Source organism: Littorina saxatilis, linkage group LG7 (assembly GCF_037325665.1).
Source record: "Littorina saxatilis isolate snail1 linkage group LG7, US_GU_Lsax_2.0, whole genome shotgun sequence".
In the NCBI taxonomy this organism is placed as follows: domain Eukaryota; kingdom Metazoa; phylum Mollusca; class Gastropoda; order Littorinimorpha; family Littorinidae; genus Littorina; species Littorina saxatilis.
Genome location: NC_090251.1, coordinates 6,318,605 through 6,336,104, shown reverse-complemented (window position 1 = coordinate 6,336,104; position 17,500 = coordinate 6,318,605). Strand labels below are relative to the sequence as shown.

Sequence of the window (17,500 nt, the reverse complement as noted above, 5' to 3'; positions counted from 1 at the left end):
AACATTCTGAAGTAACAACAGAATGACGAAATTGTCTCTTTGGCTTGAAGTTATCAACAATAAATTATTTTCAATGCAAGCACACGAGATGGCGCTCTTACTTTTCTTTGTTTGTTAGCGTGGGTGTTGCATTTACTGTTGGATGTATTGTTATACATCTCTCTTCCTCCCCCCCCCCCCTCTTTCTCTCGTACGTTTTAGTTAAATCTAACCTTCCCCTTAATTTACACTCACACACATTCAGGTATGCACGTAAACATACACCAGCTGCATGTGCACCCACACCCACTGTGGGCACACCGACACATACATACACCCACTGTGGGCACACCGACACATACATACACCCACTGTGGGCACACCGACACATACACCCACTGTGGGAACACCGACACATACACCCACTGTGGGCACACCGACACATACACCCACTGTGGGCACACCGACACATACACCCACTGTGGGCACACCGACACATACACCCATTGTGGGCACACCGACACATACACCCATTGTGGGCACACCGACATACACCCATTGTGGGCACACCGACACATACACCCATTGTGGGCACACCGACACACACACCCACTGTGGGCACACCGTGGTGTATGCGTGTGTGTGTGTGTGTGTGTGTGGAGGGGGTGTGGGTATGTGGGTGTGTGTGACCTGCAATTGGTTAAACTTTATTTCAATAGCACAAATGTGTCTGCCTCTCTGGGTTTTGGCGTTCGGTCTGATGGCCTTGTCTGCTTGCAATATGTCTTGCTTTTCGTGTGTGTGTGTGTGTGTGTGTGTGTGTGTGTGTGTGTGTGTGTGTGTGTGTGTGTGTGTGTGCGTTATTGTTTGTGTGCATTTGTTTGTGTGTGAGTGTGTTTGTGTGTGTGTTTGTTTGTTTGTGTTTGTTTGCATGTGTGTGTTTGTGTTAGTGTGTGTTTGTGTGGGTGTGTGTGTGTGTGTTTGTTTGTGTGTGTGTGTGTGTGTGTGTGTGAATTAGAGAGAGAGAGAGCAAGAGAGAGAGAGAGAGAGAGAGAGAGAGAGAGAGAGAGAGAGAGAGAGAGAGAGAGAGAGAGAGAGAGAGAGTGAGAGAGAACAATATTCAACACATCCTGAGAACAAAGTTCTTGAGCTTCTATTTCCCTGAGGAACAGTGTCCCACCCTGTACATCGTAACCGAAAGCTGTTTTTCCTCCAATGTATTTCTGACTGTAATCAGATTTTAAACACTGTAGGGCATGACTGTCATGTGTTGTACAATTGCCCAATTGTTTTCATAATTTCACACATATTTCTTTCCACTAATATTCTCAAAGACATAATTCTAGTGACCCCTGTGCTCAATGCATAACCGGAAAATTAAATGTACTTATGAACCAAGTGGTGAGTGGATGGTTTGTTTGTGTGAAAGTTATACTTGTGACATTTAAAGATGAACAATCGAAGGTTAAAACTCTATAGTTCGCTGCAACACATATTTCAGCTCTTCATCTTTTTGACAAATATGAAGGTATTTACTCTGCAGTCGGACTACTTCAACAGTTATATATTTATTCCCTTTTCATTTTATTTTTTCATTTTTTTCATTTTTTAAATTTATTTTACAGATGGTATCTTCTGTCACTTTATTTCGGGTTAAGATCTTTCAAAAAGAATAAAGGTAAATAAATCGATTCCTTTAAACAAATGAAAGCCATTTTTTTTAAGAGAGTGTTACATTTTTAACATTCACACCAGAGAAATAATGAATGACGTCAGAATTGTTCGCGCTGGATGTTGAAGTAAACTGATCTGTATCAAAAGCGAGTGGAGTGAATGGATTCATTGTGGACACCAAACATAAGGGAGACAGGAAAAGAATGGTATCAGAGGAGATACACGTATGGGTGACAACGTGCTTCCAGCCAACCAACATAATATGTATTATATTGGACATAATAAAAACATGCAGTTTATCCTTCATCAACACAAGCTTACGTGTGTACCCACGCACGCACGCACCCTCCCCAAAAAAACCACACGCACGCACTTTTAATTTTTTTAATATTTAATTATCAAACAGTGAAAGAAAACCATAAAAAAAGGTGATCATTGATCGACAACTGTAAAACTCAGCAATGAATATGAAAACACTGCTTTTCAAACACGGAAAACAGAATAAAACTTCTCCAAAATCACGAGGTCAAAGTTCTTGTCACTATTTTATCATCACATTTTGCTGAGTCAAGCGGGTGAGGTTTTAAGTTCGCCAAATGTGACGGCCAAAGAAATTTGTCTTGGCCAAGCAATATTTACAAACAGAGAGTTGCTTCGTACGTGCAACGATTTGAATCAGAAACACAAGATAATCGTACATGTAAACATTTGAGTTGGATATTTTCACATTATCTCACTCGCACTCAAAATTGATTTGAACAACGGACAATGGCGGGTAATGAGATTAAAAGCACAACCTACACAATCTACAACTATGTACACATTTACAAATGTTTAGAAAATATAGGTTCACACACACACACACACACACACACACACACACACACACACACACACAGATACACACTCGCACACACACACACACACACACACACACACACACACACATACACACACACACACACACACACACACACACACACACACACACACACACATACACACACACACACACACACACACACACACACACACACACACACACACACGTTGCACACGGCCCGCATAGCCGAATTAGTTGAATAGACATTCAAACACAACAAACAACACGCCCATCACACATACCCCCCCACCCCCACCCCCAACCTCACACTTCAATCTTAAGTCTTCTTGATTACCATACAGGGAAAGAAAACCTTGTCACAAATAGTAAACCATAGTTTGACAATGCTCGATAAGTGTCACAAATAGAAACCATAGTTTGACAATGATCGATAAGTGTCACAAATAGTAAACCATAGTTTGACAATGCTCGATAAGTGTCACAAATAGAAACCATAGTTGGACAATGATCGATAAGTGTCACAAATAGTAAACCATAGTTGGACAATGCTCGATAAGTGTCACAAATAGAAACCATAGTTGGACAATGCTCGATAAATGTCACAAATAGAAACTATAGTTGGACAATGCTCGATAAGTGTCACAAATAGTAAACCATAGTTGGACAATGCTCGATAAGTGTCACAAATAGTAAACCATAGTTGGACAATGCCCGATAAGTGTCACAAATAGTAAACCATAGTTGGACAATGCCCGATAAGTGTACACCCCGTCTACAACACTGGGAATACTGTTTTCCAAACAAATGTGTTCGAAACTTGTACATGTCGTTGGTAGCGCGCGTTCCACTTCAGATGATATCACGGCTACTGAACATTTTGAATTCCTCAATTACTCTTTTTTTAACTAAATTATGATATCGAAATTCCTGTCGTTGTTTATAATCAGCGTTTAAGGGCTGAAACTACTGCGAATACTAGTGTTTTGCAACAGTGGTCTTTTTATTTAACCGGTGTGACCATTTTCTCTCCGCCATTTAGGCAGCCACACTTCGTTTTGAGGAAACACATGCTGGGCGTTTTTTTTAAAGTGTTACCAGAACCCACCGAATTCTGACACGGATAACAGGATCTTTTCCGTGCGTGCTTGGCTTTTTTTCTTGAATGTACGCAAAAAGGGGATAAGGCACTAGCAGATCTGCACATAAGTTGACCTGGGAAATCGGAAAACCCCACCAGGAGAAGCCGGGATTCGATCCCCGAACCATCCACATGGAAGGCAGACGTCTTAGCCACCAGGCCATTGCACCAGCCTAGGTTTTACACAGGGGTCAAGTAGGTGGGGTCACGGGGTCGGCAATTCGGGCGACCCTTCTCCCCAACCCGTCTACCTGCGATGGTTTTTTGCTGACAGACTGGACTTAAGTAGTCGGTATCTGAAGCCAGGTAAAGATGCTGACCCCCCGCTGTACTCCTTTCTCTCGAGTCTTGTTTCTTGCCCTTGGTGCTTCCTGTTATGCTTGGGTGTACTGGGATCATGTAACCATCTTCACTTTGAGACAAAGCCGACCCTGATATCTGCCCGCACTGATCATCAAGCGAGGGTGCAGAAGCCATGTCGATGTATCCATCTTCTTCCGGAAGTGAGTGCTCCCCAACCGGAAGCCGTGGCGCTATGGGAAGTGACGTCAGTTCCGGTGAAGGAGGGGTAGATTGGAAGAGATGAAGGTCAAGGTCAGCATTGGCCAGTGAGGATTGTGGATTAACAGGGGAGGTAAAGCGAGGAGCTTCATCCACCCCGGGTGGAGATCGTTGGTCCACAGGAATCGGAGGGAGTTTTCTGTTGACGTTCGTTATTGCGTGTTGTGCAAACATGTCTCTGTGGCTCGTCCGGAGTGCAGCGTCATTGTCGTCGTCGTCATAATCATCCGACCAAGCACTGTGCTCATTGGCAAACTGAATTTCCCCGTCTCCCTGTCTGTTTTTGACGCCATTCAGCCACACTCTCATCTTGACGTCATCACCGGGCAAAGAAGGGGGGATGAGGTCATACAATGTTGACGCTTCAGACTGACACGATACATACGTCCTGCTGACGTAGCTCCAATCATGAATATACTCCTTTTTAGAAGGCGAAGGCGTGACGTGTCGAATGCTTCTGGCTTCCGGTGACGTCGTGGCGGTCAGCAGGCTGTTCACGACTTCCAACGGAACAGCATCTGTTTGAGGTGAAAACGAAGTGTCCTTAGTCTATATTATATCGATTGGACACTGCATAACATACACATCGGAGTCAGTTATTCGCTGCGATCGTGGTTTAACTGGTCGACCAAGTGTTTTCTGTTCGCAGAAAATCGGGGCGCAACTCTTCTACGACGTTTTCAAATTCTGACAGTTTTTTTTACTCCGAAAATCGTCTATTGCTCAAAATGTTTGAGTGTGGGTGCGGATGGGTTATATTTGCATTGTAGTTTTTAATTACATTTAGTCAAGTTTTGACTAAATGTTTTAACATAGAGGGGGAATCGAAACGAGGGTCGTGGTGTATGTGTGTGCGTGTGTGCGTGCGTGTGTGCGTGCGTGCGTGCGTGTAGAGCGATTCAGACCAAACTACTAGACCGATCTTTATGAAATTTGACATGAGAGTTCCTGGGTATGATATCCCCGAACGTTTTTTTTCCTTTTTTTGATAAATGTCTTTGATGACGTCATATCCGGCTTTTCGTGAAAGTTGAGGCGGCACTGTCACGCTCTCATTTTTCAACCAAATTGGTTGAAATTTTGGTCAAGTAGTCTTCGACAAAGCCCGGACTTCGGTATTGCATTTCAGCTTGGTGGCTTAAAGGTCAACCACATTGCTCGGTCAAAAAAATTCTGCTGAGAGAACATTACTAAATAGTACCAGATGCAAAATATTGGCAAGCAAAGTCCTTTGGTTTAATAGATATTGATCAATGAAAGTGGGTTTTCATACCTGCAATTAAGGGTAAGGGAAGTAAGAATCTAAAACGCAGCCATGGCTGATCTCCCCTCGCAGTGACGTCAGCAGCTGTATTGGCAATGGCAGACCATGAAGAAAACAGTGAAACAAGCAGCGTTTCTTCACTGGAACTATCGTGCTACAGTAGTGATTTTGAGGTTTTGAATGAACACGATCTTCAACCATACCAGTTTGAACCTGAGCTGTCCGATGCTGAGGTTGAGGAAACACCCGACAGAGACGATTTTAGCGAGTCTCTCGATCGTTTGATGTCCACCAACTGGTAAGAAACTACCACTGATTCAGTGATTGTGAGACTCTTCCTCGTATATATTCCTATTATAGAATCGATTCTGGTAGAGCTTGTTTTGCAGTCAGTAATTTGTAAAGTTTGTGCGATGTCTTCTTTTACCCTTGATGCAATTCATGCATGCCAGAAAGTGATGCGCATTCCTGATTATAATTTTAGTCAAAACATCATCCTACTGAGTAGTCAGTATGCCCACTCAATCATTGCTAGTAGCAGTCCCCAAAACTAAAACTAGCCAAATCAGTACACGTATGGATATACCAATGTTCCAATGGAATAACAAGTTATTATGGTTTTGTCTAGACATAATGGTCACTACCATTGGTTGTGAATTTGTCCATTTCAGTTGTTTTACTGCCTTAGTAGATCAATTTTTTTTGTGTGAGTTTGTAGACTGCAGAGAATTGGAACTAAACTTGTATCAAATTTTGTGTGTGCAGGTGTCAGTGCGCAAACTGTGCAGGCATGGGCTCAATCCGAGAATGCCGCTGTTGTCAAGAAATTCCAGAAATGGAATCACTGACAGTAAGCACAGGGGTGGGCTGCATCACTGACCACCCTGGCTTCAGATCAGTGTGCTTGGACCACTATGTCTTGGAGACATGCTATCACTGGTACAACCAGCAGTATGGGAGGGCTATACAGGATGCTAATGAGTAAGTTATTTTTTTTTTAGAATTGTAATCATGATACTATAAATAGGTTTATGTCATAGATGTGCAAAAACAAATAACAATAAAATAAAAAAAATGAAAATTAATTGTCAGATATTCATTTTTATTTCAAGACAATTCATTTATTCGCATGTGCTAATTCTGAGCAAAGCAATATGGGGAATGTTTTCAAGTATCCTGATTGTACACTTTGTGTACTGTGGACTGGGTGGCCGAGTGGTAACGCACTTGCGCTCCGAAGCGAGAGGTTGCGAGTTCGACCCTGGGTCAGGGCGTTAGCAATTTTCTCCCCCCTTTCCTTACCTAGGTGGTGGGTGCTAGTCTTTCGGATGAGACGAAACACCGAGGTCCCTTCGTGTACACTACATTGGGGTGTGCACGTTAAAGATCCCACCATTGACAAAAGGGTCTTGTGTGTGGCGCACGTTATATGTCTTTCGGATGAGATGAAAAACCGAGGTCCCTTTGTGTACACTACATTGGGGTGTGCACGTTAAAGATCCCACGATTGACAAAAGGGTCTTTCCTGGCAAAATTGTATAGGCATAGATAAAAATGTCCACCAAAATACCCGTGTGACTTGGAATAATAGGCCGTGAAAAGTAGGATATGCGCCGAAATGGCTGCGATCTGCTGGCCGATGTGAATGCGTGATGTATTGTGTAAAAAAAATTCCATCTCACACGGCATAAATAAATCCCTGCGCCTTGAATATGTGCGCGATATAAATTGCATAAAATTTTTTTTTAAAAATCCCTGCGCTTAGAACTGTACCCACGGAATACGCGCGATATAAGCCTCATTCATATTGATTGATTGATTGATACTGTCATTAATACTGTATGCTTGTTTTTCTTTCCAGGCGGTATCGGTATGTAGCTTACCGCATGCTTGTGCGGTGGGTCTGGAAATGGCTGGGGAGAGACATCAGGGTCACCTTACCAGCTTGTGCGGTTGCAAGAATTAGAGAACAGTTTCCTAGTGCAGATGGGCAGTACGTGGGTTATAGGGACCCAGAGTAATATTACATTATATGACAGCATCAGCCCATTTTTGCATCCTTATGTGTTCCAATTTTATTGATAATACATTGTCATTGTGATTAAATATTATTATTACATTGACGAGAAAATAAATATTATTATTACATTGACGAGAAAACTATTTTGATGTGTGTTTGTAGTTGGTTCAGCTTGTGCCACACATTGATTTGAAAAAGTGTGTTTATTTATTTATATTTAAGATACAGAAGTGCAACAGTAAAATCATGTAGTTTGTAACATGCATAGTGTAGTTGGTATATTTTTGTGTGCAAGGAGCATGGGGGTGGGTGGGGAGTGTTCACAGCTTTTTATGATTTTCAAATGTGTATACGAATTTAACTAATAAAAACAAGTTAATACTGCCATTGTCACATCCACCTTTGTTTTTGTGTCACCATGAGATAGCGAAAGCGGTCAGATATATTTCACATGTGGATTGTGTGGTGGTGTCTCACCTCACTCATACCTCAAAGTCATTGAAACAAGTAGGTTATAAGTTATCACTTGCAGAGTCAGGTCTGCTCTTTTTTAAACTGTTTTGTCAACATAACAACAAATTCTACGGTACACAACTTACTTTTCCAATAAACTCAACAACTTACTCTTTTCTCCAAGTTAAATTTACTTTCCATCCTGTCTCAAGTAAACAATAACCAACACATAAACATTCACAGGCACATTCACCCATCCTCTCAGATAACGAAAAGCACAATCATTTGTCCACAAAGCTATGTGTAGCTAACAGTTAATTTACCACTGAAAGTCAGTTCTTGTAAAGACTTGCTCAAAGTACACACACATTAAGCATTCAAGTATTGATCATAGTATGTCACAAATTTGACATTATTCGAGCACACACACACTTGGCCAAATAATGCACACCTGAATGTATTTATTTAAAACGAAAATACTAAAAAGAATTAGTGATTTACCAACAAAATAAATAAATTAAATAATCTACTATATAATACTGGTAGGATTTTCGGTGGTTTTTCGATTCCTGTCACCAAACCGCGCGGATTTGTGCCTTCTCCTTCGGTTGCTATGCCAACGTGACCCAGGAAATCGATTCCGCTAGGTCCCGACTTCCAATTTTGTCCACGAACAAAGTTTGAAGAGGTTTGTCTCGCAAATTTGAGCAGAAACAGTGAACTTTGACCTGAACTTTGACATCGCGGCGAAAGAGATCTGTGATTGGTTCTTCTTCAACTTTCGGTTCGACTAAACACGCGACCGCACCTCAGACGAACCTAGCTGTGTGTTTTATTTCTCTACCCCAGACGAACCTAAAATAATAAGAAGATAGATAGATCTGTTTATCTGTTAATGGAACTCCAAAATATTCCATAGATTTGTTTACTAAATAGTTCGAAACATTATCACCTGATAAGTCGCCGTATAACCTTATAGGTTCCAGCGACTAAATATTTTCCCCCGGTTCAACCATAGACATGTACGTCATCATGATCTCCCCTTAATTTGACCGTTATTTTGGCTGTCTTAGTGAAATGGTAAGATATATCTCTATGTTTTTTACATGTAAGTGTTCGGAAAAAATACAGTTATAGCAGCTATGTACAAAAATAAGCAGCATATGCTCTTTTCGCCAAAGTAAAGTCCTTTTTTCTTCTGGTTTCTTATATGTGTCACAGCACACCGCAAGCTTTTAGGCGAATAGCAAGTGAGTGGTATATATATATCATCAATTTTATAGTAGATAACGGTGTAAAATACTTAACCATGTTCATGTCCGTTATACGTTTTCAATATTCCATATGTGTCATTTAATTGTGTGTTGCTTGATGCCATGTATGTATGTGTGTGTGTGTGTACATGACTTTAAATAAGCATGGATGGATGTGTGCACTCGATTATGTGTGTGAACCATGTATATATTTTCTGTTGTCAATTAGATATGTTATACTATGCGTTTGAATCATTAAGTATTTTAGACGTCATACTTTTTTTCGTATCTTCACGATGGCTTTTTACCCGTTTAAATTTTAATGCTTCCAACTTTCAAAGCGCTGCACGGCTGGGAAGAGATGCGCACTTTTATCACTGTTGTTCATGTAGACGTAATCATGGATTCATGCAAACGTCATACCTGCTGTATTTTATTTTGTTTGTTTGTATAGTCGCGTGCGGTCGCGCAGTCTTTTTGGTCAGTTCCGATTACCTCCCATTGATGCGAAAACCTATATGACTGTTTTTTGTTATTTTTCTCTCTGTTAATTCACCAGTGGCTATGTAACATGTGTTATACCTTATAGGTTCCAGCGACTAAATATTTTTCCCCGGTGCAACCATAGACATGTACGTCATCATGATCTCCCCTTAATTTGACCGTTATTTTGGCTGTCTTAGTGAAATGGTAAGATATATCTCTATGTTTTTTACATGTAAGTGTTCGGAAAAAATACAGTTATAGCAGTTATGTACAAAAATAAGCAGCATATGCTCTTTTCGCCAAAGTAAAGTCCTTTTTTCTTCTGGTTTCTTATATGTGTCACAGCACACCGCAAGCTTTTAGGCGAATAGCAAGTGAGTGGTATATATATATCATCAATTTTATAGTAGGTAACGGTGTAAATTACTTGCCATGTTCATGTCCATTATACGTTTTCCATATTCCATATGTGTCATTTAATTGTGTGTTGCTTGATGCCATGTATGTATGTATGTGTGTGTGTGTGTGTGTGTGTGTACATGACTTTAAATAAGCATGGATGGATGTGTGCACTCGATTGTGTGTGTGAACCATGTATATATTTTCTGTTGTCAATGTTGTCAATTAGATATGTTATACTATGCGTTTGAATCATTAAGTATTTTAGACGTCATACTTTTTTTCGTATCTTCACGATGGCTTTTTACCCGTTTAAATTTTAATGCTTCCAACTTTCAAAGCGCTGCACGGCTGGGAAGAGATGCGCACTTTTATCACTGTTGTTCATGTAGACGTAATCATGGATTCATGCAAACGTCATACCTGCTGTATTTTATTTTGTTTGTTTGTATAGTCGCGTGCGGTCGCGCAGTCTTTTTGGTCAGTTCCGATTACCTCCCATTGATGCGAAAACCTATATAAGAAGATAGATAGATCTGTTTATCTGTTAATGGAACTCCAAAATATTCCATAGATTTGTTTACTTAATTTTTAAAAGATAAGTTCGAAACATTATCACCTGATAAGTCGCCGTATAACCTTATAGGTTCCAGCGACTAAATATTTTCCCCCGGTGCAACCATAGACATGTACGTCATCATGATCTCCCCTTAATTTGACCGTTATTTTGGCTGTCTTAGTGAAATGGTAAGATATATCTCTATGTTTTTTACATGTAAGTGTTCGGAAAAAATACAGTTATAGCAGTTATGTACAAAAATAAGCAGCATATGCTCTTTTCGCCAAAGTAAAGTCCTTTTTTCTTCTGGTTTCTTATATGTGTCACAGCACACTGCAAGCTTTTAGGCGAATAGCAAGTGAGTGGTATATATATATCATCAATTTTATAGTAGGTAACGGTGTAAATTACTTGCCATGTTCATGTCCATTATACGTTTTCCATATTCCATATGTGTCATTTAATTGTGTGTTGCTTGATGCCATGTATGTATGTGTGTGTGTGTGTACATGACTTTAAATAAGCATGGATGTGTGCACTCGATTGTGTGTGTGAACCATGTATATATTTTCTGTTGTCAGTTACATATGTTATACTATGCGTTTGAATCATTAAGTATTTTACACGTCATACTTTTTTTCGTATCTTCACGATGGCTTTTTACCCGTTTAAATTTTAATGCTTCCAACTTTCAAAGCGCTGCACGGCTGGGAAGAGATGCGCACTTTTATCACTGTTGTTCATGTAGACGTAATCATGGATTCATGCAAACGCCATACCTGCTGTATTTTATTTTGTTTGTTTGTATAGTCGCGTGCGGTCGCGCAGTCTTTTTGGTCAGTTCCGATTACCTCCCATTGATGCGAAAACCTATATGACTGTTTTTTGTTATTTTTCTCTCTGGTAATTCACCAGTGGCTATGTAACATGTGTTACAGAATTGCACCGGTGTAAGGGTTAACATTTTATTTTTCACTAAGAGAATATAATTCATTATATGCGGGATAATGTGCGGGGGGGGGGGGGGGGGGGGAGGGGTGCAAACAACATTTTCACAAGCACATAACCAACAAAATGACATCGCATGCGCAGCACACAAAGTGCGTAGCACGGGTACCACTAGTATAATAATAATGCGACAAATAGAACACAAACACAGCTCGGTAGCTGGACGGGTCAAGCTGACACTGACCGTACCAGTGGGCACTGCCAGCCGTGTTGTTTACAAACCCAAACACAGGGCGATAGCTGGACGGGTCAAGCTGACACTGACCGATATTTATGTGAAAACACGCACCGCGCTTCATCTGTGTGTTTCGCGTGTGACATCGTCACATCCCCGATGGATGCCGGTTGGGACTGAACCAGGCTTTAGAGTCCTTGTTGTTTTAATTCCGAAACTTCTCATCAATGCGTCACGTGGAGGGTAGCAGTCACCTTCGAAATGTTCATCTTCATGGCAAATCGCAGACGACGAAGTCGGTGTCCCACACTTTGGGCCAAAGTTTACTCTTTTCTCTTGCACGTACCCACCTATCACGGACTGGTTCTTTTTTCGGGAAGCGGTGCAAGGTGTACTGTAGCCATCGGCTTGTTTATTTGTGCATCGCCCAACCGCACAATATAGGCCATTGGAAGTTTTTCTTCGTTTTGGTTCAGAACTAACACTATCCGAGATAAGCGCCGCCATTGTTGACTACATACGCTGACGTCACGAGGCAAATGATCACGTGGGCGCGGTTTTCACCTGCAAAAGGTTATCCGAAGTAGATTTTATTCAATATAAAAAACAAGAAGCATTTTTCGGAAAAAAGATTTTCGGCATGCGACTTCACTTAGTATGTAGATATTTTGTGCAAAGTTTCATTTTTCAATGTGGATGACCTTTAAAAATTAATTAATGACTTTGGTCATTAAAAATCTGAAAATTGTAAAAAAAAAATTTTTTTTCTAAAACGATCCAAATTTACATTCATCTTATTCTCCATAATTTGCTGATTCTAAAAACATATAAATATGTTATATTCGGATTAAAAACAAGCTCTGAAAATTAAATATATAAAAATTATTAATCAAAATTAAATTTTTCAAATCAATTTAAAAACACTTTCATCTTATTCCGTGTCGGTTCCTGATTCCAAAAACATATAGATATGATATGTTTGGATTAAAAACACGCTCAGAAATTTAAAACAAAGAGAGGTACAGAAAAGCGTGCTATCCTTCTCAGCGCAAGTACTACCCCGCTCTTCCTGTCAATTTCACTGCCTTTGCCGTGCGCGGTGGACTGACGATGCTACGAGTATACGGTCTTGCTGCGTTGCATTGCGTTCAGTTTCATTCTGTGAGTTCGACAGCTACTTGACTAAATGTTGTATTTTCGCCTTACGCGACTTGTTAAGCTTTGGTTCGGTTCAACGTGGAACACAGCAGAAAAGTGTACGTATACAGATGTGTTTAGAACCTAATTTTGTGCTAAAAGCCTAACAACGATGAGTAGAGTCTCAATACACTGAATAGTTCTGTCTAAGATGCAGTGTTAACATTGATAATGTTACGGGAGTGTACCATATTAAATATGGAACACAGCATGGCATCTAAAAAGCAGTGCCTGGGCATATACATTTCTTTTGCAGCTACGTGAAGCCTGAAAGCTTAAGAATTTAGAATTTTTCTTCTTGATGGCAAACAGAAAAAAGTTCTCACCGACGGGTACAGCTGGCTTGGATCGTGTGCGTTTAGCTGTCAGACAGACACAGTGCAGATTGTCAGTGAAAGAGATACACACATACACGCACACACACGCACACGCACACATACACACACTAGCAAACGAAGGTATACGCGGACGAAAAAGAAAAAGGAAAAGATGGAAGACAAACAGACAGACAGAAAAAGGACGAAGGCACCACACACACAAAACCAACGGAAAAAAAGCTCCGGTACAATAACCCCAAAACACACACAAACACAAACAAACCAAAAATCGAAGCCGAGAAAAACACACGAAGAGCCCAGCCCAAATCCCGGAGTGTCTCTTTCACCTTAATATCATTCACTCAAACTGAACCTCAGAAGTTTGATTATCGTTTGGGTTAAGCAAGATTTTATGGAATGACTTCGCTATCATTTCACACGATGGGGATGTCGCCAGTTTTCAACATGCAAACAGAGACGATCGTTTCTTACTATTGGGGCTGTATACAGGACCTGAATCCCCCCCCACCCCCCCCCCCCCCCCCCCCCCCCCCCACAAAAAAAAACAACAACAAAAAAAAAACAACCTTGGCCCACCTCCAGCCTTCCTGCCCCCTGACCACCCACATTTACATTGACTCCTCGGCATACTTTGACTACGCTCTTTCTCCAACATTTTCTGTATCTGTTCAGATTCTCTCCGTCATTCGTTTTCTCATAATTATTTGCTACATCGCTTTTCTGATTCTTTTCTCTTTGGTTTCCATTCGTTTCGAGAGATTTGTGCAGCATTTTGCTATAGTCAGTCCAGGGAGCTCGGTAGCTTTGTTGGTAGAGCACTGGACTTGTGATCCGCGGGTCACGGGTTCCAATCCAGCTGGGACAGTATCCATGTCCCAACCCCGTGTCACCACCATGGCAAGTAACAGATCTTGGGCATTCTGCCAGAAGTGCAGAAGGTTGATTACGCCTAAACATACACACACCTGGGAAACTTGAATCGACTCTGTTGCTGCTAGCTTTCCATTTGGAGGAAGCGACCCGAATTTCCCAGCGATAGGACCATAAAGTAATGAAAATGTAAAATGAAATGAACACAACAAATAAAGGAAGTATATACTCACCCATAACGAAAGCGACGATAGAAGCGACGATGATGACCGAGCAGGCAGCAACAATAATAATGATTACCATTTGCTCAGAAATGTCCGGGTTTCCAGGAACTTCTGGGTGACCTGGAAAACGGATAAAAGAAATATGAACAAAAGAAAGAAGAAGCAGAAGAAAACTAGGAGGAGGAGCCAATGTTGTACGCTCAAGCACGTTGTGGGTAACCCCCGATAGTGACCTACCTGTGACTGTTGTTGCTGTTGTTGTTGTTGTTGTTGTTGTTGTTGTTGTTGTTGTTGTTGTTGTTGTATAGACACTACGTAATACAAACTCAATCTGTTTTCTGAATAAGGTATGCCTTTTCAATCATATAATCGGTTTTACAATCAACAGTCTCATCAGAAAGATCTGCCCTCAAACGCATCTGCCTACTTCTTTTTTATGACGGGTAGTGTAGATTAGAGCAGTGAAAATGTAATATTATATTAATATCCTTATTCTGATCCATTTGTGTAAAGGTAGTGAATTTCAGGAAGAGAGAACTTACCCCCACGATTGAATGCGTAGCCGCACTGGAAGGGATCTGGTTTCCCAAGCGTTTGATAGCTAAACACCGTACATGTGAAGTCATAGCGAGGCTGCAGATTGCTGAAGATTAGCATCAGCACAGCGAGTGTTTCATTTATAGAAGATCCGTTCGATGAAAAATTATAGTTTCGATGGTACTTTTCCTGAAAAAAGAAGCTTTTCTCTCAATATGTCAACTTCAAGAAGCGTTAGTTCACTTTCATCAAATAACGAATACGGACTTTCTGCTGGCGTTCTAAAATCTAGCATGAAAGAACGAATAAAGTTAAGTTATCAAAACGTTTCATTTTTGATAAAATCCACAGGAACTCATGCGGACGTCCGGATATTTTCATGGGATAGAGCCATACCCACTCTGCACAGAACAGAAAGCAGCTAAGCTACTGAGTTTTGGTATGTTTCTAAGTGGAATACAGCTCTTATCCCCCGAAAATGTGTTCAGGGGATGTCATTTTTCAAAATTTAAACGTTCCAATAATTAACGTTTCTGTATTTCAACACAATTTTAATCCCAGTAGTACACGCAGCAGGCTGTTGATTTTTAACATTGGACTAATTCCTTTGATGAGCCATATCACCCCGTGTAAAAGCGTGAGTACATCTGTGGTTCAGAATATGATCGCATAAACAAATGAATACCCACCAGCTCAGGTTCTGGTTGACCAACAGTGAAGGCGGCGAGGAAATCCTGCTCTTTGTGGTGAGTATGCTGGTTGATTCTGATTCTGTGAAGCAGACCGTGAGTCCCAGGTACCTGGCACCGGCACGTCAGCTCTAGCTGATCTGATGTCGTGCTGACTGTGCCCGTGAAAGCTGTGCAGATAGAAAGATGAGTTAACTCCAAATGTGTGACATTTTTTTCTCTTCATGACATAAACAATATATGGCGTTAAGGATGTCTTACTCAAGCACAATGCTTATTTTAAGCAATCCTAGTATGTACATAACAATGGTTAGCATGATGGCGGACTAAATAGATTCACTGCTCCATCCAAATCTGAATTTCGTTCCGCTGCCAGACTTGTCGAATTTACAGACGCTCCAGGGGGGGATGTCGGGTCGCTGCGGTGGGCTACCCTCAGAAGATGACACTGCACTTCTGCTGAGTCACTTCGACGGTGTTCAGTAGTGGGTCTGTTCCGAGCTAACAGACGCAGCCCACTACCTACTATGCCCCCTACTAACGACATTGACAGTTAAGTCGCGGAGCCAGACTGAGTGAGCGTCCCCTCCAGATAGCAGACCGCCGTCGACCACCCAGAACGTCACACGTTGAAGACTGACAGCAGAAGTACTATTCAGGGAAGGAAGGAACAGGAACACTGAGACCAAGGTCACCATGAGAGCTCCGGGCATGAAGGGCCACAAGAGCAAGGACAATTTATATTTTGGATGATTAATGAGATGAGGATGTTTATAATGATGATGCTTTGGATTTCCAATTTGGTTTGAGACTACGTGACAGGGCAGCACACTACGCTTACTGTCATAATATATCCTGGCGTCAACCAGGCCCGAGAACTGCCGCACCTGCGGTGTTGGTCAGGTAAACAGAACCTGACCCCCCTCAAAGTCGCATTCGTTAAGTGAATGACACTCGGCTGTGTGATCCCAGCCTTGCCATAGGAACCATAGCACTTCCACTCTGGGTAGGAGCCGGCCGTAACCCGAAAAACCCACATGACCCTGATGGGATTCGAACCCACGACCTACCTCCCGGCCCGCCCGATGCTCTAACCACTGCGCTATGGGGGCCGGTGAGAGGACAGAAATAAGCATAAGAGAAAACGAAGAAGACTTGGAGCAACCATATTTGTGGAGAGTTGATCTCATTACAATGATAATAAGTGCACAAAAGACACACATACAAAGTTAATTCGTTTTGTGATAGGGGAAAATGTCACTAAATTGCACAACAATGGAGGCATAATTAATAAGACAAAGTACATGAGAGAAAATATGAAGAACAATTTGTCAGGCAGCATATGTCACAGTGTCAAATATATATAATGGGTAGAATGTAAAGGCTCCTTTACGGAACCGTCCCGTCTGTCTTATACATTCTTGTACAGTTATACATATGGTCTGGTTGACATTTCAAGAATATTGCTGGATGCCTTTCAATGATATTTCAATAAACTTATAATCATCTATCAAATTATCAATTAACAATAATTGTACAGTGCGTATCTCTGTACAAGGGACAATACAACAAATAATGTTCAGCAGTCTCTCTGGGGGAACCGCTCTTGCATTGGGGGCAATCCTAAAGGTGCCGCTTACATAAATCAAAATTCAAATCACTCATACCAATACGCAGTCTGCAATGATGGACTTGTTCAAATGTTTCTCCAAAAAAAAATAATACAGACATGGTACTTTAGAATCAACATTGAACAAAAAAAATTTAAACTCGTTCAAAGCTGAGGTGGTCATTTTAATGTTATCTGGTAAGTCGTTCCGGAGAACAGTCGT

General features: G+C 41.2%; 3 protein-coding genes across 4 annotated transcripts in view; 2 read left to right on the top strand and 1 right to left on the bottom strand.

Annotated features, from left to right (window-relative positions):
• Positions 1 to 84, top strand: part of LOC138970571 (uncharacterized) — a 17,575-nt gene extending 17,491 nt beyond the window's left edge. For both annotated transcript variants that reach the window (XM_070343038.1, XM_070343039.1), the window contains exon 9: positions 1 to 84. This exon is cut by the window's left edge and continues 74 nt beyond it. The gene's annotated coding sequence lies outside the window, so the exon portion shown is untranslated.
• Positions 85 to 2,583: 2,499 nt separating this feature from the next.
• On the bottom strand, positions 2,584 to 14,557 carry LOC138970552 (uncharacterized). Its single transcript, XM_070343018.1, has 3 exons — positions 14,452 to 14,557; positions 13,337 to 13,372; positions 2,584 to 4,714 (listed from the first exon to the last, which is right to left on the bottom strand). The coding sequence occupies exons 1-3, from the start codon at positions 14,519 to 14,521 to the stop codon at positions 3,816 to 3,818; spliced, it is 1,005 nt and encodes a 334-aa protein (XP_070199119.1). The 5' UTR covers positions 14,522 to 14,557; the 3' UTR covers positions 2,584 to 3,815.
• LOC138970553 (P2X purinoceptor 7-like) lies at positions 5,053 to 7,949 on the top strand. Its single transcript, XM_070343019.1, has 3 exons — positions 5,053 to 5,758; positions 6,226 to 6,441; positions 7,322 to 7,949. Exons 1-3 carry the CDS (start codon positions 5,556 to 5,558, stop codon positions 7,479 to 7,481), a joined length of 579 nt encoding a protein of 192 aa, XP_070199120.1. The 5' UTR covers positions 5,053 to 5,555; the 3' UTR covers positions 7,482 to 7,949.
• Positions 14,558 to 17,500: the final 2,943 nt, after the last annotated feature.

Coding starts and splice junctions, on each gene's coding strand:
- LOC138970552 (XM_070343018.1), bottom strand. CDS start 14,521: ATGGTAATCATTATTATTGTTGCTGCCTGCTCGGTCATCATCGTCGCT. Junction 13,373..14,451: donor TATCGTCGCTTTCGTTATGG/GTGAGTATATAC, acceptor TCTGTCTGACAG/CTAAACGCACACGATCCAAG. Junction 4,715..13,336: donor CAAGCCAGCTGTACCCGTCG/GTGAGAACTTTT, acceptor CACCTCAAACAG/ATGCTGTTCCGTTGGAAGTC.
- LOC138970553 (XM_070343019.1), top strand. CDS start 5,556: ATGGCAGACCATGAAGAAAACAGTGAAACAAGCAGCGTTTCTTCACTG. Junction 5,759..6,225: donor CGTTTGATGTCCACCAACTG/GTAAGAAACTAC, acceptor TTGTGTGTGCAG/GTGTCAGTGCGCAAACTGTG. Junction 6,442..7,321: donor GCTATACAGGATGCTAATGA/GTAAGTTATTTT, acceptor TTTTCTTTCCAG/GCGGTATCGGTATGTAGCTT.